This window comes from Jatropha curcas, chromosome 4 (assembly GCF_041381405.1).
Source record: "Jatropha curcas cultivar XTBG-Jc1 chromosome 4, XTBG_Jcur_1.0, whole genome shotgun sequence".
In the NCBI taxonomy this organism is placed as follows: domain Eukaryota; kingdom Viridiplantae; phylum Streptophyta; class Magnoliopsida; order Malpighiales; family Euphorbiaceae; genus Jatropha; species Jatropha curcas.
Genome location: NC_143154.1, coordinates 32,052,601 through 32,076,897, shown reverse-complemented (window position 1 = coordinate 32,076,897; position 24,297 = coordinate 32,052,601). Strand labels below are relative to the sequence as shown.

Here is a 24,297-nt window from a genome sequence, read left to right as displayed (position 1 = left end):
ATATTTAATCAATTTAATTTCACAAATTGAAGTGTTTAATTTAATAATTTCATAAATTATATTGTTTAATAAATTAAAGTAAATATTAAAATACTATAAAAGTGAATTTATGCATTTAACTTACGTTTATTTTACATGCATGTAATTTTATAATAATGAAAAATAGCAATTTAAATATTATTTTCAGCTTAAAAATTCTGTTTTATTTTTTTCTCATTATGCCTGACCATTATGTGCTGTTGATTAAATAATTATTGAGGGAGGGCCCTTCAATGTGGTCTTTTCCTTCAGTCCTTACTCAGTGCTCGCTTGTCATCTAGCAGACCAATAATTTTTGGTGGCAGTGTTTGAATTTTATTTTCCTTTCGAGGTTTTCTAATCTTAATTTAAAAAAAAAAAAAAAAAGCCTTCTTATATGATTTGATTATATAAGAAAAATAAAATTATGAAATAAATAATATAAAAGCTCCTAGTTCCATTTTCTGTTATTTATTTCAGTATTTATATGATAAGATATTGCAAAGTGAATTCAAAATATCAATCTAATATTTTTATTAAATTCATAACAATATAAAATTCATAATTGATTTTCACCAAAAAATTTAAAAAAAAAAAAAAAAAGGAAAGGTTCTTAATAATTTACACTGGTGAGAATGAGCTAGTGTTGTGTTGGGGCCGGTTGATCTCAGCCCAACGTTAAACCAGCCCATGACCGGCACGAGACTAGTTGGGCTTTGGCGTGAGAAGCATGAAAAAATTAAATACAGACTCCAACAAGGCTCCACGTCACGTCGTCTTCAATTATTTATTTTTGAAATAAAATTGAGCGCCCAAAGAAAAGCTTCGTTTCGTGTTTCAAAACTGAGTGGCCTAAAACGAATATAAAAAAAAAAAGCTCTCTGTTCATGTCTTTATGATATGTAGTAAATAATTATAATAATAATAATGTGCATTAAATTACCAAAAGTAAAAAGTCGTCCACTGTTTCCACCCTTTTGGTTCTCTCTTTTGCTTTATTTTGCCTCTCTTCTTCAAATTTCAAAAATCAATCATCGGCACCGCCTACCGCCATGGGTTGTGTATCTTCCAATTTGCTAAACAACGAGGACGACTTCACTCAACTCGGCAGCTCAGCACTCGGTCACCACATTGTCTCCCTCACCTCCACCACTTATGGTCTCCTCAATCTTGATCCACCGCCGCAGTCCTCTGTCACCACTCCTCCAACTCCACCCGCTCGCTTCACCCTCGGCTCCATCTTCCCTAGCCCTCTATGCGAGCCTAAGTCTCTCTGGTCCGAACCCAGGCCTCTCCGCTCCGATTGCCCAGAAACCATCAATTCTTGGGAGCTCATGTCTGGCCTGGACGCCGATAGCTTCCGATTTTCTCCCATTATCAAGAAAGATGAGAGTCCTTTAACCGACAAAGAAAACTCAAATCCTAATTTCAGCTTCAGTGCTTTGAAGTCGTTGAAAGACAGCAGTTTTGCCTCAAAAGAAAATTCGCATTCGCTAGATAGATTTGAAAAGTTGTGTCCGCCAAATGGGGAAAACAGAGTTGTGATCTACACGACCACGTTGAGAGGCATAAGAAAAACATTCGAAGCGTGCAACGTTGTTCGCACAGCAATTGAAGGATTTGGGGTCGTAATTTGCGAGAGAGACGTGTCAATGGATCGTGGATTTAGAGAGGAGTTAAGGGAGTTGATGGGGGAGAAAGAAAGAGAAGCAACGTTGCTGCCAAGAGTATTCGTGAAGGGAAGGTACGTAGGTGGAGTGGAGGATGTGATGAGGATAATGGAGGAAGGGTGGATGGGAGAGCTGCTACAGGGTTTGCCAAAGAAGAGAGTAGGAGATGTGTGCGATGGGTGTGGAGATGTGAGGTTCCTGCCCTGTTTTTCTTGCAATGGAAGCTCCAAAATGGTGATGGTGGTGAAGGATGATTTCGGACAGAAGCAAGGGAGAACGATGGCGGTCAGATGTCCTGATTGCAATGAAAATGGTTTGGTGCTCTGCCCCATTTGCGCCTGAAGCTTTTTTTTTTTTTTTTTTTTTTCAATCTAGTTGGGGTTATAAAATCAAAAGCTAAGTCTTTGTTGTATCATCATAAGTAAGTTATCTCAATTTACTTGTTTCAATTTTAGTGAAAATTGATAATCCTGAGTTCTCAATCAATCTACCGGAATGCGTCGAGGTTATTATGGGATCAATATAGTATAGTTGAACTTGAAAAGAAATAAACTTTGAAAAGCATCTGAGCATAATTTTCTTGCATGTTTATGTAAATCAGTTTATACTTATGCTTCCTGGCTTTGTGGAAGAGGCAGAGTAGAAATTTTGGATACTGTCCCATCCCAATTGAACTGAGTTTTGAGTGGCGTGAACTGAATATGAAATTGCAGATCTTTTTGGATATTTTCTTTGTAACTAAACATTTGAATCGATTTGGCCAAATATAGCTGAGAAATATTGTTTAGGAGATCGCTAATATTATAACGAGGGGGTTACTTAAAAACGACATAAATATTGGAAAATTTTCTTCTGCGTGTTCATGTGATTTCCCTCAAAAACGACAGGCATATTTCCTTCTGTCGTCGACACTTAAAAGGCAAATTTTGAGTAATCAGTCGTTTTAAAAGTTGGCTACTTAAAAACGACCGTACCCATTTATTTGGGCTGCCTACAAGAGAGGACCAGTTATCAACAATTTGTAGGATACCTGAAATGAGCTACAAGCCACTTTAACCTCCTATTTGAACTAATGTGTTGCTCAATTCATTCACCAATCTAAGTTTTTTTATTTGGAATTAAAAAAAAATATGAAATTCAATTCAATTCAATCAAAATAGATGTGATTTTAGAATGAATTTTAGTAAACAAAACAACTCAAATTTGATCTAATGTTCAAAAAAATCTGTATTTTTAAGTGATTTTGCAATTTTAGTCAATTCCTTAAATTTTAGAAGAATTGGCTAAAATTATAAAATTGCTAAAGTAGAGGCTTGTTTTTGAACATGACACCGCAAATTTGTGTACATTCTTTCCTCTTGTCAAGCAGTTTTAAAACTGAAACTCTTATCTCGATAGCAGCTTCTCTCGCTGCCATTGCTATTCTCTTTAGTTTCGTAGTCAACGATCTCATCCCCAAACTGTTCATGACTATTGATAGGACCCTTTGAAAAATATTAATCCGTTTATCTTCTCAGCTCACCATCATCATTAAAGAATTTGCTGTCTCTCTCCAAATCAAATGTTTCAAGCCCGTTAGCTAGAAGAGTCGAAGAACATAAGCTAGAGAAAGAAAAGAAACCATTTGTTACTATCTGGAGATCAAGTTGCTTGATGTGCTTCAAGGCTTTCACACATAAATGGCTGGGATATTCTCTTTAGGGTTCTGATTTTTGGTAAAAAGTAATTAACTTTGATTTACACATATCATATATAGGATGAGCTTTTCAAAGCCTTGTTGCGATCATCAGTACCTGTAAAATGAAAAATGTTAAGAAAACAGAGTACCCTTTTTGACCGTTAATTTAACAAACTATTGAGAATCAAATTCCATTTTTCCCGCTTTGTAAAGCTTCTGTTCTATGCTCAGGATCTATCCAATTTTAATGATTACAGTACGCAGGTGAGTTCATTTCAATCTTTTGGATGTTACTTTTCTCCTTGTAATCTGGTCCTACACACCTAACAATATTTATTTCTTCGTTGAACTGTCCTTGTACTACCTTTTTTTTTTCCCTTCTTTTTGATGAATTTAATTAACAGATGAATAATAAACCCTAATGAGGATTAATTAATTGGTGTTTAACAAAGTTCAATTCTGCGGCTCAGATGGAGAAAAATGCTGATCAGGGCCGAAATTATATTTTATATATTTATCTGTATTAATGCAAATAAAAGAACTCTAATGATGTTGATAGATTTCTTGATAGAAATGATTAGAAATGCTCAATGAAAAAGTTTTTCAACTCAGCATGTCATGTGGGTTGTTGTTCAGATAACCATGATTATAGCTACCTAATTATTTTTTACCTATAGACGACTTAGCAAAAATTAGTTATCATAAATCCGTAGGGTAAGATTTGTCAATCCATCCAAGGCTTAACCCTAAAAGTTCATCGGAGAAGGAGGGAGGGAGGGCTCAGTCTGAGTCGGTAACACCCTGCAAAATGGGGTGATGGGGCCACTACTTCTCCTTATGACATCTGATTATGAATGTTCATTCTGGTCCTCAACTCAAAGGATATCCTTTTGAATAATGAAGTAAAACTTTTATTAGTTTTTGATGATTCAACGACAAAATAATAAGTCTTAAACCTAAGTATCAGCAATGAGTACTACTGAATAAGATTTGGAAACAGAAATCTAATCATAAAATAGCATGACCAAATGTTAAACTACATACGAATATATTCTTCGAAGTGATATATCTTCATAGACGACAGAGGACCCTAACCACTTTCAAATTCCATTCTTTGATAGTTCAGTTCTAACAACATTTACATGAGAAAATATTATATATATCAGTAAATAACACTCACAACTAAAATATTATATATATACACTCAGACTCAGTTAAAGAGAAAAAAAAAAAAAAAACTCTGATACATGTAAATTGCATGGCAAAAGAATGTATTTATGAATGTTTTTTCAGACACCGACCATTGATGTAAACTGACCACTTAATTAGCAGACATAAAATCAAATTTCAGATCATATTATTATACAGAAAGGGACAAAAAAAATTATATTCTATCCAGAAAAGCATAAATTTCGGATTTTGGTGGAGTTGGAACCCTAATTTCTAACATTCTATTTTATTTAAATTAATGAAGTGACTGAAAGCTTGTCATTCGCATAAATTTCAACCTTAAAGGAATAAATATATATTAGGTCTAAAGATGAGTAGGTAGTGGGCACATATATTATATAGGCCATTTGGTGACACTCCTTTTCCAACCACATTTTTATCACATCTAACAGAAATCCACCCTTTCATTCCATTTTTCAGTCCTTATCCCTTAATAACCCGTTAATCAAAATTCTTTACTAAAATAAATAAATAATGCCTATATACAGAAGGTGAGCTGTAATTAAGTGTTTGATTATATATCTTTTGTTTGCATAATTGTACTGTCAAGTTTTAACAGTCCAAACGACAATGAGTATGTTGGAGAAATTTCAGACGGGTTCAATGCATAACACCCAACTAACCCTTCTTGATAATTGATAGATTAATTAACTCTAACAAAACTGGTTTGATTAGACGAATAATATAATTATTTAACAAACTCTTAATTTTGAGAGGATAGAATTTAGGTTAATAAAAGATTGAAATACATTTTTTATTAATTAAAAAATATGTGATATTGTGTCAATCAACTATGATCTTATTTGTGAAGGAAAAATTTTGGATTCGAGTAATCTCAACCATAAGGAATTTTCATCAATTCGATAAATTAAAAAAAAATAATTTTAATTCATTGAATCTTTCAATAAATTTTTTTCAAAAAAGTAAATGATATGATGATAAATTTAAATAACTTGGAAGGGAAAGATGTTATAATAAATCACATTTTTGAAAAGAAAAATAAGGTAATTAATGCAAAGAATTACATACATAATATGCTAAATTATAAAAATTAATATGATAACCCAGAACAAAAATTATTTTTTGGGTCTATTAATTTGCGTTATTGTTTTTATTTTTTAGATGGTCAGCTAGCTCGTGAGCTTACTAGAATTACTGGTTCTATATTTGACCAGATGGAACGAATGCTTACTCTTTCATCTTTTATTTCGATCTACTTTTTTATGATGCTATTAATAATTAATCTATCTTTTCAGTCAAAAAAATAATGATGACAAGGAAGCTTCATGCAAACGTACCTTGCCCACGATCGTCATACATGCATCATGTATGCATGTGAATCTACATAAAATATGTTATCATATCGTGTTTCTCTATTTATTTACCTAAATTATACATAAAATATTTTTTAATTTAACTAAATTATCCATTATTCTTCTCAAAAAAAAAAAAATCCATTATTATACTTAATTACTTCAATTTCAGTAATGGTCTCTTCATTACTCTACCAACCATTTAAAAAAAAAAAAAGAGAGAGATATAGTAATAAAATAGATTTCAGGAAATTTTGGACAATAATTATTCTATTTAATAGAAATATTGGGAAAATTGGAAAATATAATGAATTCTATTAATCTTCTCAAACCAATAACTCATAATTTGGATGAAACAAAATTTAAAAATGACAGAAAAATAAAGGAGAGAGTAATAATTTTGCATTATTCAGGTTTAGCTCTCGATTATATTAAATTTTCATAACATGTCATATTCTCATTTCAAAAAAAAAAAAAATGAATAGTACTAATACAATGATTGTAAAAATAGTCAATGTATGATTTGATTATATTTATACATATACTTACACAGCAGCAGCAATGCATGACATATATATAGTAATGTGCACAATATTATTATATAAATAAGGTCAATTGTTGAACAATCTTCCAACATGGTTTATATGACTATAAAAAGCAGAAAAGAGAAAACTAAAATATTCTCAAAGGAGGCAAAAGAATCGAACCAAAATATAATATTTGGCAATAATTGCTTACATCATGTACTTGAATTATGATTTTCAACACTCTCTTTACTCTTTAAGCTTAATTTGAGCTCATCAAAATCACTAAGTGATGGTAATTGATTAGGTCAAGAATGATTTTACTGGTTACGGTAACCGATAAGTAATGGTAATTTTAAGACAACTGCTAACGCTTCAAGTTATTTTTTCCTTTCATGTCAAATTAATCCATCATAACTCATCGATACGCATTCTTTTAAGCGTAGAATATTGACTGGAGATATTTATTTGTGAAATTTGAAAACTTTTAAATAATTTCACTTTTATTATCAACTTTAAGTATTAAATCGGATTAAGATACAAGTTATTCATTAATTCATTTCAAGTTTTAATGACTTATGAATGATGTCCATTTTTCATTTATGAGCCTTTCGTTTTTTCTGCAATCTATTTTCATATTTCTACAAATTAAATGTTTCAAATTTCAATTTCAAACTTTATAGAATTATGCAAATATATTGAAAAGTGAAGATCTTCTATATATATCTATTCTTAGTGACCTTACAATCCTGTAGATATATATCTTATGAAATTCTAGGACTTGACATCAAACAAAGATAAGCTCCTTAAACGCCGATAAATTCATCACCACCAGTTTCACGAGCAGCCAGAGATTCAGAACAAATATAATTATGAATTCTGCCATTTCAAAATAGAAATAATCTCATTAGATGCCAACAATTCATGATTCTTCTTGTGCGGGGAAGCATCTCCTAGTAGGGTATATATAGTCATCTCAGCTCAAAAAGACAAATCAAATCACCTTTAGTTCTCCCTTTGCCATATCTTTATGGGTACATCGTAGGTTAGGTGAATACCCAGAAAGGTTGAGTCTTGTTCGATATATATATGTATATTTCTCCCACACACAGAATTTAGGATTGACGTATTCCCATCCCACTTAGTGGGTATTATCATTTGCGACCCCAATCCCGCGTTAAAGTCAACACAGAGCCATAATTAGCTTGTCGAGCTTTTTCAACATGGTTAACGAATTCGTGTAAGACCTTAGCTATTTGGATATAATTACAGGTAGAAAGTGCAAATCACAGCACCGAAACTCTTGTTTGTATTTTAATTCTGGGATAAAAATCTATGCATGGACGACATGGTTAACGTTATTAAGGAAAATAACATTATAATGTTTGACAATGCCACCCTATCTCAAATATCACTTTGATTTATTATATATTGTAATACATATACTTTATATTAGCTATACTGATAAAGACTGTATATGTATATTCATACATACGTATTAGAGTAATTATATATATATATATATATATATATATATATATATATATATATATATATTGTTGTGGTATATTTAGATGGTGGTGCTGGTTATACTGACAAGTGGCATAATGGGTCCGACGATGATTTAGTGAAGCTCCAGAGATCATTCTCGCTACTGTAGACCTGAGAATTGGGTTGATTTGATCTACTGGAGTGCACATGCATTTGTGATAATTGCACATCATCATCGTCATCGTCATCCTCATCATGAGACAGACCGAAATTTCCATTTGGGTCAGTAAAGCAGGAAAGTTGTTTGGATGTATCTACCTGACCATTCAACTGTGATGCAACCAGACGATCAAAGGCTACCCAGTCGTTAAGCCCTGATTTGCTGTTGTTGTCAAGTGATTCAATGCATTGATTCTGGTTGTTGGTGGAGGAAGGTTCGTTATTTTCTGCAAGAATATCATCGTACGACTGATAACACGCTCCGAAATTTCTCTCTTGATGATCAAACGATGAAGGGCTGCTGATTGGAAGAGAAGGAAGAGTTGGGCTATCAAGCCTTGGAAGATGCATAAATCTTTCATGGAGGCCTTCACTAGTGATACCAACGGCGTTGTTATTAGCTGAAAGAAATCTGAGAGCGTTATTGTTGGAGAGATTGAGATGGCTAAAGGATTCATTCTCCATCTTGCACGTTCTTCCCATGTAAACAAGTATTTGATCAAGAACTCCATCGTTTCCGGAAGTAAGAATCTGATTCTTACAATCCATGGAGCTTGACGAACCTTTAGGACTCTCTAGGGTCTTTTGATAGTTCTTCTTTCTAAATACACGGCAGACCACCCACCCCTCCTCAGGGATTGCTTCTCCTATTGGATTATTCGAACCCTGATAAATTTCATTATGAACATAATTAATTATAAATTAACAATAATATATGTATGGTCGAATTAATATAAAAAAGGAGAGTGAATAATTACAGTGGTGTCGTGAGAAGTTTCATCAAGCCTATACTCATGCATGATCCAATCAGATTTCTGTCCATGTGGAGCTCTTCCCTTATAGAAAACAAGAGTTTTCCTTAAACCAATTCTTCTAAAGCCGCTGTATATGATCTTATCCCTGCCAGTGGCTTTCCAGAATCCGGCAGCTGTTGCTCGGTTTGTTCTAGTCCCAGTTGGGTATTTCTTGTCCTTGTGACTGAAGAAGTACCAGTCATTCTGTGGGGTGGATCCTATTTTGCATTTCTCTGAATATTTTCACAAATAAATCAAGATACAGTACCAATTATATATTATATGAGAAATTAAAGAGAGAAAAAAGAAAAAGAAGAATGAAATTAATGAAGCACCTTGAATATCCCAAGGCTCAAGTTTGTTAAGATCAACTTCACGAATGACATCAAGATCTATCTTTTCATAAGCGACTTTCTTCCTGAGATAGTAATGAAGAAGTTCCTCTTCGGTTGGGTGAAATCTAAAACCAGGAGGGACCTGAGACTGACCATTTATTGAAAGATTCATATCCTCGGGCATTATAAAGAAAGGGAAAAGAAGAAAAAAGAAGTGGTGATGGACGGGAGATGAGAGAGAGCTAATAGAGGTTAAAGAAATGAAGCAAAAGGTTAAGGTGGTGAGCGTAAAGGGTAATGCAGTCATGATAATTTATAATGGTTAGAGGCTATAAGGACATGGGGAAGGGTCCAAATATGCATGAAAAGTTATAGAATCATGGCCATTAGTGTACTTAGTGTGGGGTCTAAGGCTTCCAGAAGAGCCAACCACCAAAAACTAAGAGAGAAAGAGATGGGACCCAGAATAAATAATAAATAATAAAAAATAGTAAATAATGTTTTAGTAAGAGGGGCAGGCGGCAGCTGGGCGGAGGGTACGCCCCCATCTAAACTACGACCCATGACCTTAATATCTAAATGAAAAGCACCTCTGAAACCACCACAATATCCTAAAAGAATCTCTGAACATCACTCGTTTTACTTATGCAACCACCTCAACGACAAGAGGGCAACACAGGGATGATGGGGTCGGAGCCACTGAGCTTTCATGGCCCTTCGAGGAACAAACCCATGATGGACTCTTTCCAGACTCTCTCCTTCTCCCTCTCTTTTTTTTATTATTTTTTATTTTTATCATTCTACTCACCAACTGTGTGGGTCACCACATCATCGCAAGTCGCTATTTCAAATCAAACCTCAAGCAATTTTTCTTTCTCGTTTTTCTTTTTTAATATCTAAAATACAAACAAATTAAAAACTGTACAGACATTTCGACTCTCTGCTTGTTCTGTGCTATATATTTATATCACCAAATCTTTGTATAGTGTACATGAAACTGGATTTTGCACGTGCACTAGCGTCTGAGTTTGCTATAGATAGAGTTCAATTCTGGAGCCCAACATGAGGTACCCACAGAACGCAATAATTGGATACTCTAGTTCTTGTTATTGGCACTCAAATAAATCATTTATTATTTTTTTTTTCAAATTAATGGCTCACGAAATGCATAATTATAATGTGTATATATCCAAATTTGCAGTCTCGATGTTAATTATATACACTCCAAAAGTAGAGGGAACGTAATTGAAAATTCAATATTTTAATTTTAGCATATTAAACCTTTTCTAAGATATGCTTGAATTTTTCAATCTTTAACTTTTTTTTTTTCTTCTCCTCTTTTGAATGATTTATACATGGTAACCGCTAAATCTTTCATTTGATAATAAAAGAAAACGCAAATCTTAAAAGGTTAATAAGGCAACCACTAAGAATTCATAAGAAAGAAGCAAAAATAGCTTTTTTCTTTTCTTAATCGGATGATATATTTCCTCAGTCTCAAAATATAAATTATTTTAGGTGATTATTTTATTTCAAAATATAAATTCTTCTGAGTATTTTAAAGTGTAATTAACTTTATCTTTTTTCAGTTTTATCCTTTTTTTACATTAGATACGATAATTATCTTCACAAATAATTATTGATTTTGTTTAAATTTAGTCAAATTAGTTACTTTTTTAATCCCGTATAAAAATTTTAAACGACTTATATTTTGAGTCGGAGGAAATACACATATAGAGTTACTATAAATTGTACCAGCATAACCATTGAAATAAACTGTAGTGATCTATCCCATTTATTAGCATGTGTATGGCCATAGGGAATTAAAGCTCCACACCTTATATATGATGTTCTTGCTCATTGAAGAGCAGAAATGTTATGATGAGAGGGAGGAAGAAGGAAGTAGCTGCAAGTGTCTAGCTAGCTCATAATCCTGTGGCATTTATAGAAAATTTACTGTATTTATAATAATGGAAGGTAGTAAGTATAATTAATGTGTTTTGGCTTGTTGGAACATTGGTTAATTAAAATTAAGTGCCGGGCTGTGGCTGCTTTTGTGATTAATTATTTTTAATTTTTTTTCACACATTCCTTACACGTGCTTTTCTTTTTATTTTTAATTAAAAAAATCATTACCCTAGACTATTTAAGAATATAAATAAAATTTTGTAATAATATATACAAGATATGTTTCACAGTTTGAGTGTATTTTTTTTTTTTTTTTTTTAGGTTAATTGAATTTTGTCAAATCAATTATCTTTTCAAGAATCTTTGGTTCTTAAAGGCATATTTCCTCTTATCGGTCTAACATATTCAAAAATATTAAATATTCCTTCAATGCATTTACATTAATCTTTAAAGAAGCATATTTCTATTTGTGTCTTTTCTTACTTTCCCCAAACTACGGACAATTGTGTTACTCTTTACACGACTACTTTGCCTAACCTTAGTCTCGAAGAAAATCCAATTACAGTAGATAACTTAAATAAATTATATTTTCAGACATTTGACAAATATTCCTTTTAAATTAAATTCGATGTTGTTTAAAAACTCGCATACACGCATCTAATTTCGTGTTTACACTTAACTCCTACCATAATTAACTGCAATACGTAAATTCTTTAAGATACTACCGTAACCTTAAAATTATAAATTTCAATAACATTTTAAAGATTTTTAATTATTTAAAATATTTAATCGATTAAATTTTAAAAATTGAATTTCTTTATAAATTAAAACACTTAATAAGTTAAAATAAAAATCGAATGTATGCATAAATACAGTGAGAGTATTAGAGCCGCCACCATATATATATATATATATATGCATGAAGCATGACGAAGCCTGATATCATCCTGACAAGAGAGAAATTGTTAGCAAATTGATGCACAAGCTTAGAGACCAGTAGTCTAATGCTGCAACAACATTATCCAAAATCGAATTGTCTTTATCAGACTCTACCAATTTATGCAATCATCATACGCATGCACATTTCATACCAAATAATCAAAACTGAAATGACCTCATCAAAAGTTGTGGCATTCCAAGAGAATTAACAATGATAAGTGAAAGAGTATTCGACTTGATATTTCTATTTTTTATTTTTTATAATAATAAAAAGATCAATCAGATCATATTTGAAATTTGAAAATTTGAATAGGAGTAAATTTTAATATCTTTAAATATGAGTTGGTGTGTATAAAGTTAGAAGAAAATATTATAATAAGAAGAATGTGAGTAGAACGAAACCAAGCACTTGTTTTTTTTTTTTTTGGTGTGGAGGGGCATGAGTACGTGCAGAGACTATTGTTTTCACCGACATGGGTTTGGCCAGTGAGCTAACAGCTTAGTGGTGAATATCATTTTGCAGGATCTGTCTTTTGGAAATTAAACTCTTTCCCTCTCTCTCTCTCTCACACACACACATAACGGTAGCACTAAAAGGAATTCCGTTATGGTGTCTCAATTTTAATCATGATCGTTATTTCTCTAAATTCCATGGCTAATCATGGTTTGTGCCCAACAATTGACGGAGCAACAACTTCTTACTGACCAGCACTGGGACATTATATCCTCTGCTTTGGTTGGTTGTAGTTCAATTTTTATATTATCTACTTACTTACCACTCTTATTTATTTTTTTTTTAAAAAAAATCTCTCTAATTAGCTCCTAATTACTAATTAATTAATTAATCAATTCCTCTTTCTTCTTCTTCTTTGGCTAAAATGACGTGGGTTGTGACGACAGCCCATTGATTTAGAATGTTTTGATGGTTCTTTTTTGTCTAGTGACGCAATATGTATATTTGCATGACTGTCACTATGGAATTATCAGAGAGGACTGATTAATGGAGGGTAATTAGTAGTAACTAGTCTTCTATTCTTTCTTTTTATTTCAACTTTGAGTTAATTATTTGTCTAGTCACTGTGTATATTAGCTGAGGTAAAAATTACATAATTTGAAATCATACCATTTTTTCCATATTAGCATTTTAACCTATTTCGTCTAAAATTTATTGTAGAAATTTGACCTATTTTGAAAAAAAAAAAAAAGAAATTAGCATTTTTATTGATAAAATTTATTTCGTAAGTTTTGTGAAATTTGATCTATTCTAATTTATAGAAATTGATTTTATTGTATTAAATTCTATAAAATGAATTATATATATTCTTTGAAAAATTCAATTATTTCAAATGGAATATAATTAAATCTCTTGAAATCAAGCCTGTAATAATCACATAGGCTCCTTTGCATCCATTTTTACTTTTCTTTTTTTAAGAAGAAGAGTTTATTGTAAGTCTAAGGAACAGTTTAATTAAATTACGTTACTGCTGCTTTGCTATAGGCTTACGTTGATCTCGTGCAAATTATATAAGCACCGTGCAATAATTATGAGTTTTTTTTTTTTGAGAAATATAAATTATAATATATATATATATATATATATTAATGTAATTTTTTCTGGTATAATTAATATAATTTAAGTTAATAAAATGGGTTCCATAACACTATAATTTTTCAGTTTATTTATGCAGTTTTCAGCTTTCGCAACACAATATTTTTCTATGCATTTAATTATATATGGGTAGGTCTACATGAACTTCTTTTATATAATATACATCTCATTGGATAAATCTTTTTAAATCATATGAGAAAAAACTAATATATAGTGAATTTAATATCATATCAATATTTATTATATACACGTAACATATATAGTTAAAACCAACATAAACTCAACATAACCGATCGATATAATCTGGTTGGTATGCTCACTTAAGTGAGGAGTGAGAGAGAGGTATTAAAATCGAAACTTCTCAATTATAAAAATTGAAAGATAATAAAAAAAGTACATTAAATGTATATTACACAATTGATTATGAATTATAATGTAAAAGCAATCATTAATTAATGCATCACTTGATCCGTCATTGATCGTATTACAAGGGCTGATTTTTTTATTTATTTATTTATACATATAGAGAGGAACTGAAAATTTTTGAAAAGAAAGATTTGAAGATTTTAATTATGAAGTAGTTTTTCGATTGATCCATATCTCTCTTTTGACATTTGAAAAGGGGAAGCAATTAATAAAGGCAAAAATGGATTTTTTTTTTTTTTTTTTTTTTTTTTTTTTTTTTGCCATAGCTCTAGCTAATAATACCCACAGGAGTTGCAGGCAAAGGGGTGCAATTAAGGTCCCATTTGGCCAGCAAAAAGAGTGATTTAATTTAGCAACCACCACCAGATTTGATGAAGCTTCTATGATTAAAGAGAGAAGCAGTCTCTTCTTCTCTTTAGAATCTCAATCAACAAGCTTTATAAAAGTTCCCATTATCATATGCCAATTATTACTGAATGATTTATAATATATTAAGAGAAAGCACAGTAAAATAACCTTTCACCTTTGTCTTAGCTCCCAAATGAATGGTTAGAAGTCATAAACATCTTTTATTAATGTTAATTAATTTCAGAATTTGATAAACAATTTTCTAATCTACCCTTTTTTTTCTCTTGCATTGTCTATGTCACACTTTGTATCTTTTGGAAAATATTGAACAATTAGACATGAAAAGTAGTTTTTTTCCTGTTTGAGAGAGAGATATTTGATTACAAGATCTCGAGAATTCTCCCTTCTCCAAATTAAAAAGCTAATTACCTTTTATTATCAACTTGCAAATAATTGTCACTTGATTTGATTACAATTTGCTTCTTTCTTTCCTTTCTTTTCCTTCTTTTTGCTGCTACAAAATGTTTCAAATATCCCAAATTATTTGATAAAAATCAAGTATTAAATCAATCATGATTACTATAAATTTCAAGTCATACATGTAAAGCAATTAATTCAAATTTTGTCGAATAATTAATTAATGACAGTCAATTAGCTATAATTTTTCTGATTGAATAGCACCAAATTTTATTTATAGACCGCGGCGAGAACGCTATTGAAAAATTATCAATATCCTATATTTATTATTTTTCTCATGAAGTAGCCACGTCATGTGGCAAATTAAGTATTTTAATTACCAACCAACTCAACTAATTAAACCAATTTCGTGAAGGGTATACATTACTACCCAATTATACCTTAATTGTTTTGTTTTACTTTAATCACGACTTAATCTAGGTATAGAAATGGGGTTGGCTAGTCTAATCTGGCTTATCTAGGTTTTGCATTTATAGAGTTGGCACCCGATCCTTACGGACCTAAAATCTTATGCTTTATTTGATTCATCTTCACAATATATATTATCGAACAATTATAATTAATTGATTAGCTAGATTATGTTTCAAAATAAGTAAAATTGAATCATTATAGCAACCAACTAATCGGGATCATTATATGAACCGTCGGTTTCAATTATGCTCTATTCATAATGGGGCAAGCCGCAAGCATTATGAACAGACAGAGAGGGACATACCTGAACAATTCCATGCCAACAATTGTGTGCACGGTTTGTCTTTCCTTCAGTGTCTTAATTAATTATCATAATTAAATAACGTAAAAGTCAAACATTTAAGATTTTTTTTTATATACCATTAGGTTAAATTTAATCTTGATGGCCGCCGGGTCAAGTGTTCCAATCAAGAAGTTTTTCTATTCACAAGGTTGAACGCTCTTTGAGGAAAATCAGTAAGAATTGTCTTTTCACCAACCACCATTGGGGAAAATTCTCTCGTGTTATTTGCATGTGTTGATAATTTTCTTTACGAAGATGCAGAGGTTATCGGTGGTTATTGCGGTTGATGCATGTATAGACTGACAGTGCAGCTGAAATCATTGAAATGTTAGATTACGGCTGTCCCACCATTTTGACAATCCACCTGATCGATGTAGAAAATCACCGTTATGTTCTTTCACTCCCAGTACTACTGCTAGGAATATTGTAACGCTAATGGTGTGTGTGTGTGTATATATATTAAGCAGCCAGTTACCGTTAGTTCTTCTGACACAGATTTTAGTTTGAGTGTTGTTGAATGGAACACACATATGGAGAGAAATTATATAAAGCAGACAGATATTGTTGTTCTTTGTGATGAAGCAATGAAAATCACCTATGTCAAATTCGATCATACATCTCATGATCGAACGTAAACCCGTTTCAATACTTAAAAAAAAAAAAAGTCAATGTTTCAAAACTTGCTGTATTTGCACATCTTTAGCAAGCTGCATATGCAGTGTTCAAAACTTAACAAAAGATAATATGAAATAAAAGTTAAAATTTTCTAAACCATAATTTTTCAAAATAAATATAATATTAAAAAACTAAAGTTTAATTTTTAAAAAAATCTTATATAGTCATATAATTAAAATAATATATTTTTATATTTAGCAGTAAAATATTATTTCAATCAAAATCAAACTATTAACGTGGAAGATTAAAAATTTCATAAAGGAGGATCCATCCATGATCAATAAGCTGAAGTGTAAACTTGCCTAATTTTTAGGAATTATAAGTAATTTTAATCCAAATAAATCTTAAAAATAGGATTTGAATCGAATTTAATAAAATGTCATGAGACTCATTTCCACAAAACCAAAAATAAAAGAAAAAAGCCCATGAAGGATTTATGGTCCAAAAAGAAACCCAGATGCGAGCCCGTATCCGTTCCAGATGCGACCTATATCTCGCGGCAAAGGGCGTTTATTGAGCCTGTGATATTGTATTATTAGCCAAGCCGCGAAAGGGCGGAGTCAAAACTCAAAAAGTACATCCGGACGCCAAATAAAACCAAAGCGCTTCCAAAATTTCCCTATTCATTTTCGATTCCGCTAGAGCTCGTACGCAAGAGCCATTTTCGTCCTGTGCAGACAGAGGGAAGAAACAAGTCCTCCACTCTCACATGCGAAGCTCTTTTAGCTCCTGACTTCTCCCTTGCCTTTCGCGAATCTCCTCTCTTTAGTCCATTGAGCAAGCGATTAAACTCTATTGGTATAAAGTGGGCAAAAGGCCTAGCCAAGAGCAAGCTCTCGAGAAAGGGAGTAACATCTTTGTCGGAATTCAAGTTTGAAAACCACCGGGTAATTATTCTTGTCCCGTGCTCTAATATTTCTACTCAGTGAGAATTATGGAAAATTGTCAAGCTTCTCCAATGATTCAACACAGAACAATGTGAATTAGCTTTCGCTTTAATGAATTTTGTGATCAATTAGGGTTTAGGTATTTCGTTTCCTTGTGAATCGTAGGGAATTTTTTTATATTTATTTTTGGCTTATCGGAAAACCGGCTTGAAGATATGAAGGGACGGTCTCACCGTCTCCAGAGTCATGACTTGCACGAGGACTGGGTCGATGGCTCCTGGACGGTGGATTGCGTGTGCGGTGTGACTTTCGATGATGGGGAAGAGATGGTCAATTGTGATGAGTGTGGTGTGTGGGTGCACACTCGCTGCTCTAGGTACGTGAAGGGGGATGAGTTATTTGCGTGTGATAAGTGCAAGAGCAAGAACAATAGAGAGGATAGTGAGGAAACTGAGGTTGCTCAGTTGCTGGTTGAATTGCCCACCAAAACTATCCGACTAGAGGGTAGTTATGTGCCAAATGGGCCACCACGCCGGCCTTTTAGGCTCTGGACTGATATACCAATGGAGGAGAGAGTGCATGTGCAGGGAATTCCTGGTGGTGATCCTTCATTATTTTCTGGGTTGTCATCTGTTTTTACTCCAGAGTTGTGGAAGTGCACCGGATATGTGCCTAAGAAATTTAATTTTCAGTATAGGGAGTTTCCATGCTGGGATGAAAAAGAGAGTGGTGAAAGTGGAAATGAGCAAGAGAATACTGTTGATAAAGGTGCAGGTGTTTTGTTTTCATTGGCAAAGGAGAGTGTCTTGGAAACCCCTGCAGCGGCTTTGGTTGGTACGAGGGGAAGAGGCGTGGAAGGCAGTTTTGATAGGAAACAATACTCGAAAGAAAGGAAGAATTGGGTGAATGAGGATGGTGAGGTTAGGCATTTGCAGATTGGGGTTAAAAAGCAGAGAAGCTTACTTCAGCCGCTTGTGATACATTCCAGTAAGAGAAAGAAAGAAGATCTGGGAATGCCCAAAGAGCGAAGTGGAAAGAAGAAGGCCAGAGCTGTATGTAAGGAAATGGATACAAAGAAGAGGGGTTTGCATGTTTCTAGAACAGGTGGTTTGATGCACTCTGCTATGCTTTTGTTCACACAGTTTTATTACTTTTAATTTATGCTAATAAGTTTCTTAATTTCCCTACCCTAAATTTTCTTTAAGTTATGCATGATTTATACTAATATCAGGAATGTTAAGGGTGGTCACATGTTGTAGTGCTAGACATGCACTTGTTGACTCCAATTCTTTTTTTTTTTTTTTTCAAATTCATATTCCTAGCATTTACATCCACCAGTGATGCAAAACCATTGGAATTTTATGAAGACAGAGGTCCGAAGTCTATCAAGAATGATAGCCAGAGTAATAAGAACCAGAATCCAAGAGACTCCATAATTCAGGAGCATGAATCAGAACGTTATGTTTCTGTGGACAATGCTAATGAGAAGTCCAAAAATAGTGTGGTGGTGGTTGAGCGCTCTTCAGAAATTTTGTCTGCTGGCATTGATAGACATAATTTTTCAACTGGAGCTGATCAAAATGAAGGGAAAGCTAGCCATAAAGGCCCAGAAGCAGTTGATGGTTCTTCCAAATTTGATAATCTAGCTGCCTCAGTACCCAAACAAAACGATATTGGGGGAACCCCTGCAGGACAAGAGGTATTTATTTCTATGCTTGCATTTTTCAGTTGTAGCTTGTGGAAAGTTTATATGTTTTGGTTGTCGCTACAGATAATGTCTTGTTCTGTCCCAATTGAATTGCACTTGAGATGCCCTTTAAGCTGTGAGATGTTACTGATACATGGCCTCCTAGGGCCACGTATTTACAGAAATAATCGAATGCCTTCATGCACATGGAGTGTGGAAATGGCGTGATGCACTGTTAGAAACAAAACCCTGTTTAAGACATCTATTTTGAGGCTAAAATTATCATACAAACAAACAATTTGAAGGAGAAAAAGAATATCTATTCAAGTTTTTTGGCAATTGTCTGTCTCAATTGTGTTCTAAAGGGAAAGCTCGATTACATTCTCATGAGAGCTTTTACTGGTCTCCTTTAAGTTTCTGATTCCGAAAACGAGTAGATATTCCTTGTTGTAGACACATGCTGGCAGCATTTTATTAATTAGGGACAACTCAGAAACATAGATAACAAAGGTTGAATTTAGTTAAAAACAAAATTTAAAAGGGACTTCCTATTTGGATATCTGGATATGGAAGTTTTGCATTGCTGATGTACAACACCAGTTTCAACAGTATTTTAAGATCATCACTTTGGAAACTGATATTGTATTACAAAGTCACAAAAATGAATTTTGGTTTTGTTTAATAGCTTTCCTTATATTCAAATTGCCATTCACCAAAGAATAAGTTAAATAAATGAGGACCCAGCTGATCACTTGTGAAGAGGGTTGCAATTAGATAGATATCCTTTTGTAGAAATGGCCACATGAGATTAGAGATGTATTGTAGACTTTTACATGCGCACATTTTTATATACTTGTATATAGAAGTCCTATGACCATTGTTACAGGATAGTGCTTTAGGAAAATTTTGACTGCAAAACTAACCCAAATAGCTAAATGAGACTGCAAAACTAAAAATGTTTTGTAACGAGTGAATGCATTTTGTTAATGTTTCTAGTGAAGTGGAAACCTTTAATGTTGAAAGAGAAATGCTGCTGGTGAATTGTAGGAGAACCTTCTTTTGCCTGGTGGCCTATAGTGCTGCTTGTTTCATTAACCTTTGATGCTTATTATTTGAACTGAGGTTTGATCCTTAAAGTTAATATAGTGCAGAGATGTGTTGGTGGTGTGAAACTATAGCCAGTTTCTTTTTGGGTTCAATACATATCCATTTCTTGAATGGATATGTTCTTCACCTATTATGTTGGAATGACTTGACCTCGCTTACTGTAGGGAAATAACATGCCAAATGATAATCTTGATAACAATATAGAAAATTCTGCTGGAAGTGAAGTCAAGCCTCCAACTGGTAAGCGGGCATGCTCTGTTCCAGAAGGCAAGGATAATCAGAGTAATGGTGATCATGACATGTTTCTCAGTTCCTTTAAGCCCAATGTTAAAGTACATGTAGATGATGACGATCCTAGGAGGGTCTTGAATGGCCAATCTTCTGTTGGGGATGTGAAAGATATTCGGCTTTCTTGTGATAACATTACTGAAAATTCTGAAAGGAATAGTACATTTTTTAATGGCTCATCATCAGGCGACCATACAGCTCAAGAACTTGACAGAGCATCAGAAGCAGTCAGTGATTGTCATGCAGATAAACAGAATGAACTAGTTACTGATCCTTTTCCAATTAAACAAGAATTGGAAGGGTCTGAGGGTTCATTTCCATTGCAAAAATGCCCTTCAGAACCAAAACTTGATTCAGCATATGCTACAGAACCATCAAAGTCAAGTGGAACCACATTTAATGCTTCACTGTTGCCCAGCCAGAATAAACTTGTTCTATGTGTTGGAAAATCATCTTCCACTTCATCCACTACCATCATCTCCAAACCTTCTGCTTGTGACAATTTTAGATCTGCAGATACTCTGGATTCTAATGCTAATACTAAGAAACAAGCTACATCTGAGTGTAATTCTAACATTAAGAAAGATCAACCCACAAGTGATATTGTCAAGGTCAAGGATGAAGATGGTCAGGAAATGTCGAGAAGAACAGTAAAAGAGTGTCCAAAATCCAGTTTAAATTCTACTTCAAAAGTGTCAAACTCAAACAAGATTTCACATACATCTGTTATTAAGAGAACCATTTTTTATTCAAAAGATTCTGCACATTACTCATGTTGTAAAACTTCTTCGGCACTGAATTTGTGTGAGACTACTGGATTGCTGCAAAATGAATGTGCTTCACAGGTACAGAATAAGGCATCACCTTCAGGTTTGCCTCTAAGAGGTGAAAAGTTTAATCAGTCTAATAGCCAGTCATCATCCAAAGCAAATCAAACGTCATCTATGAATCCTCCACCATCTACCAATTCTTCTGCGACTTTGAGTGATGAAGAGGTGCAAACAGAATTTCTATTTCTTCTTATTAGGATTAATTTTGTTTCCAGCTGGTTTACTTGTGAGACTTTTGTTTCTTTATTTGTTTTTAATTTTTCTTGTTGTTTGGCAGCTTGCTTTGCTTTTGCATCAAGAACTCAATAGTTCTCCTAGAGTTCCTCGTGTTCCACGTGTTCGTCATGCAGGCAGCTTGCCGCAGTTGGCTTCTCCAACTGCAACAAGCATGTTAATAAAACGTACATCTAGTTCTGGAGGAAGGGATCACAGTTTGGTAAGATACACATTGTTATAAATTTATATAATTCCACAAATAAAGTTATATAAGGCATTGTCCCATTGAGTATTGTCTTTCTGAAAGTAGGTTATCATCACATTCATTCTTTAAAAAGTGTAGTTATTGATAAAAATTGCAGGTCTCTAGAAGGAAAAATAAGGATGCATCTAAAGATGGGTTTTCCCGTTCTCATGAGCCTGATGATGAGGCAAAAAAGACTGATAGAATGCCATCTTCACCTGATCAGAGAAGACAAGATACAGGATACACAGTTGATGATTCGGCTAAAAGAGAGGATAAAGGATCTCCAATAGCAATGCATCCTGTCAAGAAAAATGTCACTCCTGCCTCCACCTCAACTGCAAATAGTGGCCCATCTTCCTCTACTGAGGTTAATGACCATCATTTATCTTCCATACGGAATTCTCCAAGAAACATGTCTGATGAGGAGACAGGCACTGTTCGGGGTCCTGTTCATCGCACTTTACCAGGTAGCCAACTTACGAGAAATAGAATCACATGTACCCTCTTTTTCTCCTACATATACTCTTATTCAATGCTTAGTCTAATGTTTTTTATATATGTTCATATTTGTTCATCTATAGGCTTAATCAATGAGATTATGAGCAAAGGCAAGCGCATGACTTATGAAGAACTCTGTAATGCTGTCTTGCCGGTACACTTTTATTGAGTTATGTGCCAACTATTTGGTGAATGATTGCTTCCTTGTTATTTACAATTATAAAAAAAAAACCTGCTTCAGTATTATTGTTTTACTTGCAGCACTGGCATAACTTGAGGAAACATAATGGAGAACGATATGCGTATTCAAGTCATTCTCAGGCTGTTCTTGACTGCCTTAGGAACCGACATGAATGGGCTCGGTTGGTGGATCGAGGTCCCAAGGTATGGGTATAAACTGTTGAACAATTTGTTTTACACTGCACATTATATATTTTCACTCTCCTTTCAATCCATTAATTGAAGAATGCTATCTAATATCTATCCTTAAAGTAAGGAAGTATTTGACCAAATTAGATGATATTCACTAAAACTTTTTTTTTTTTTTTTCATGTGTTGTAATGGGAATATTAGTACTGCATTTGTGTATGTGTCGGGTGGTTCTTGCTATTGCAATTGATATTAAACTTATCTATTGTACATGGGTCTGCAGCCTAAGTTGTGTTTTCATGGAGGCTTCTGATTTGACATCAGTTACCGTTACTTCTGCGCATTTTAGATATGCTAGACATGATGATGATGATTTTGGCCATTTTACAAACATGCAGATGAAATTTGTCTCTGTTTACTGTACTTCACTAATCACTTAGACATAGAATAGAATATTATTATTCTTGTCTTTCCCCAATATCTTGTGATCTTGGAGATGGTGCACTTTGCAAGACATCATTTAGATTTGAATTTTGATCATTCTGTTGCAGACAAATTCAAGCAGAAAAAGGCGTAAGCTTGATACTGAGGAATCAGAAGATACTGACTATGGGAAGGGAAGAACTGCAAAGGAAGGTGAAGGTAAAAGTCTTGAGTCACAGAGAGAAGAGTTTCCCAAGGGTAAGCGGAAAGCAAGGAAACGGAGGCGTCTGGCTTTGCAAGGAAGAAGAATAAAGGAGATTAGGAAGAGGCGGAAGGCAGATTTGCTCACTGATGATGATAGCGGGCCATTTTCTAATTCAAGCGAAGATAGTTTGTTCAGTGAAGATGAGATTCAAGATGGTGGAGCTGGTCAAGTTGGAAGTGAGGCCTCAGCTACCTCAGATGAGGCAGGGACAATGTAATTCTTGATGTGTGCTGTGCAATGGGTTTTGGACTGTGTTCTCGAGTTCATAAGTCTCTGGTGATGTGTGCTGTGCAATGGGTTCCCTTTGGGGCGGCTACCGCTACTGGTAGTTTCATGAATTTGGGGAATTTTACCAAGTTGTTAGGGTGTGGTAAGCACTGATGTCAATGGAAGTCTTGCTAGTGTACATATTTAATTTTTGTAACTTCATATAGGCCTTTATTTTTTGTCCAGTCTTAGAGTGAAAGGAGAGAGAGAGGGGGGCGGGGGGGGGGGGGGGGGGGGGTGGGTTGTGTGATCCAAGTAATGCAAAATTTTGTAAAAGCAGCAGCAAGGGGTTTATGGTGGAAGTATCTTGTTTGTGGTGGAAGAATCCACTGGGTTTCTTCATGTGCTATCCAATTAATGCGAGCTTTTGCTTAATTTGTGGGTTCCGAATATCTGTAACTTGAAAGTTTATTGTTTCCGTATTTAAGAGAGGTATGTGTGCTTTGGATTTTGTTTGATGCAAAACCTATATTAACCTGCTCTGCAGTTGAAGAAAGGCAAGGCTGCGACTAATATATTGAATTGGATTGAGGCAACACCACCACGTGGAGCGCGCTTCCCTTGGTTTTAGATTCAGAAAATATAATATAATAATAATAATAATAATAATAATAATGTTGATCGTTAACTTTTTGTTGGATTGTTTGTCAATTGGATTCGTCCTTTTAGTTCTAGGAATCGATTTTAATTTGTTAAGTCAAAATGAAACCATAGCAAAAGACTTGTTTGAATTAAATTATTTACTGGTAACATTTATCTAGAATTTTCGATGACCAAATTACAAAATGTAATTGGAAGTGTATAA

At 33.7% G+C, this 24,297-nt stretch overlaps 3 protein-coding genes across 4 annotated transcripts; 2 read left to right on the top strand and 1 right to left on the bottom strand.

Annotated features, from left to right (window-relative positions):
- Positions 1-935: 935 nt before the first annotated feature.
- On the top strand, positions 936-2,174 carry LOC105645594 (Glutaredoxin family protein). Its single transcript, XM_012231233.4, has one exon. The coding sequence runs from the start codon at positions 1,071-1,073 to the stop codon at positions 2,028-2,030; it is 960 nt and encodes a 319-aa protein (XP_012086623.1). The 5' UTR covers positions 936-1,070; the 3' UTR covers positions 2,031-2,174.
- Positions 2,175-7,131: 4,957 nt separating this feature from the next.
- LOC105645595 (NAC domain-containing protein 43) lies at positions 7,132-9,624 on the bottom strand. The gene is made up of 3 exons (XM_012231234.4): positions 9,273-9,624; positions 8,902-9,170; positions 7,132-8,809 (listed from the first exon to the last, which is right to left on the bottom strand). Exons 1-3 carry the CDS (start codon positions 9,577-9,579, stop codon positions 8,021-8,023), a joined length of 1,365 nt encoding a protein of 454 aa, XP_012086624.2. The 5' UTR covers positions 9,580-9,624; the 3' UTR covers positions 7,132-8,020.
- Positions 9,625-17,010: 7,386 nt separating this feature from the next.
- On the top strand, positions 17,011-23,943 carry LOC105645596 (RING/FYVE/PHD zinc finger superfamily protein). 2 transcript variants are annotated; one of them, XM_012231236.4, is made up of 8 exons: positions 17,011-18,399; positions 18,663-18,994; positions 20,254-21,372; positions 21,485-21,643; positions 21,786-22,137; positions 22,252-22,322; positions 22,430-22,552; positions 23,089-23,943. In XM_012231236.4, the coding sequence occupies exons 1-8, from the start codon at positions 17,511-17,513 to the stop codon at positions 23,440-23,442; spliced, it is 3,399 nt and encodes a 1,132-aa protein (XP_012086626.1). In that variant the 5' UTR covers positions 17,011-17,510; the 3' UTR covers positions 23,443-23,943. The 2 variants fall into 2 exon arrangements, with proteins under 2 accessions (XP_012086626.1, XP_012086625.1); XM_012231235.4 differs by having other exon boundaries at positions 17,012-18,399; positions 18,618-18,994.
- The last annotated feature ends 354 nt before the right edge of the window (positions 23,944-24,297 follow it).

Coding starts and splice junctions, on each gene's coding strand:
- LOC105645594 (XM_012231233.4), top strand. CDS start 1,071: ATGGGTTGTGTATCTTCCAATTTGCTAAACAACGAGGACGACTTCACT.
- LOC105645595 (XM_012231234.4), bottom strand. CDS start 9,579: ATGACTGCATTACCCTTTACGCTCACCACCTTAACCTTTTGCTTCATT. Junction 9,171..9,272: donor TGAGCCTTGGGATATTCAAG/GTGCTTCATTAA, acceptor GAAAATATTCAG/AGAAATGCAAAATAGGATCC. Junction 8,810..8,901: donor AAACTTCTCACGACACCACT/GTAATTATTCAC, acceptor GAAATTTATCAG/GGTTCGAATAATCCAATAGG.
- LOC105645596 (XM_012231235.4), top strand. CDS start 17,511: ATGAAGGGACGGTCTCACCGTCTCCAGAGTCATGACTTGCACGAGGAC. Junction 18,400..18,617: donor TTTGCATGTTTCTAGAACAG/GTGGTTTGATGC, acceptor TCATATTCCTAG/CATTTACATCCACCAGTGAT. Junction 21,373..21,484: donor CGACTTTGAGTGATGAAGAG/GTGCAAACAGAA, acceptor GTTGTTTGGCAG/CTTGCTTTGCTTTTGCATCA.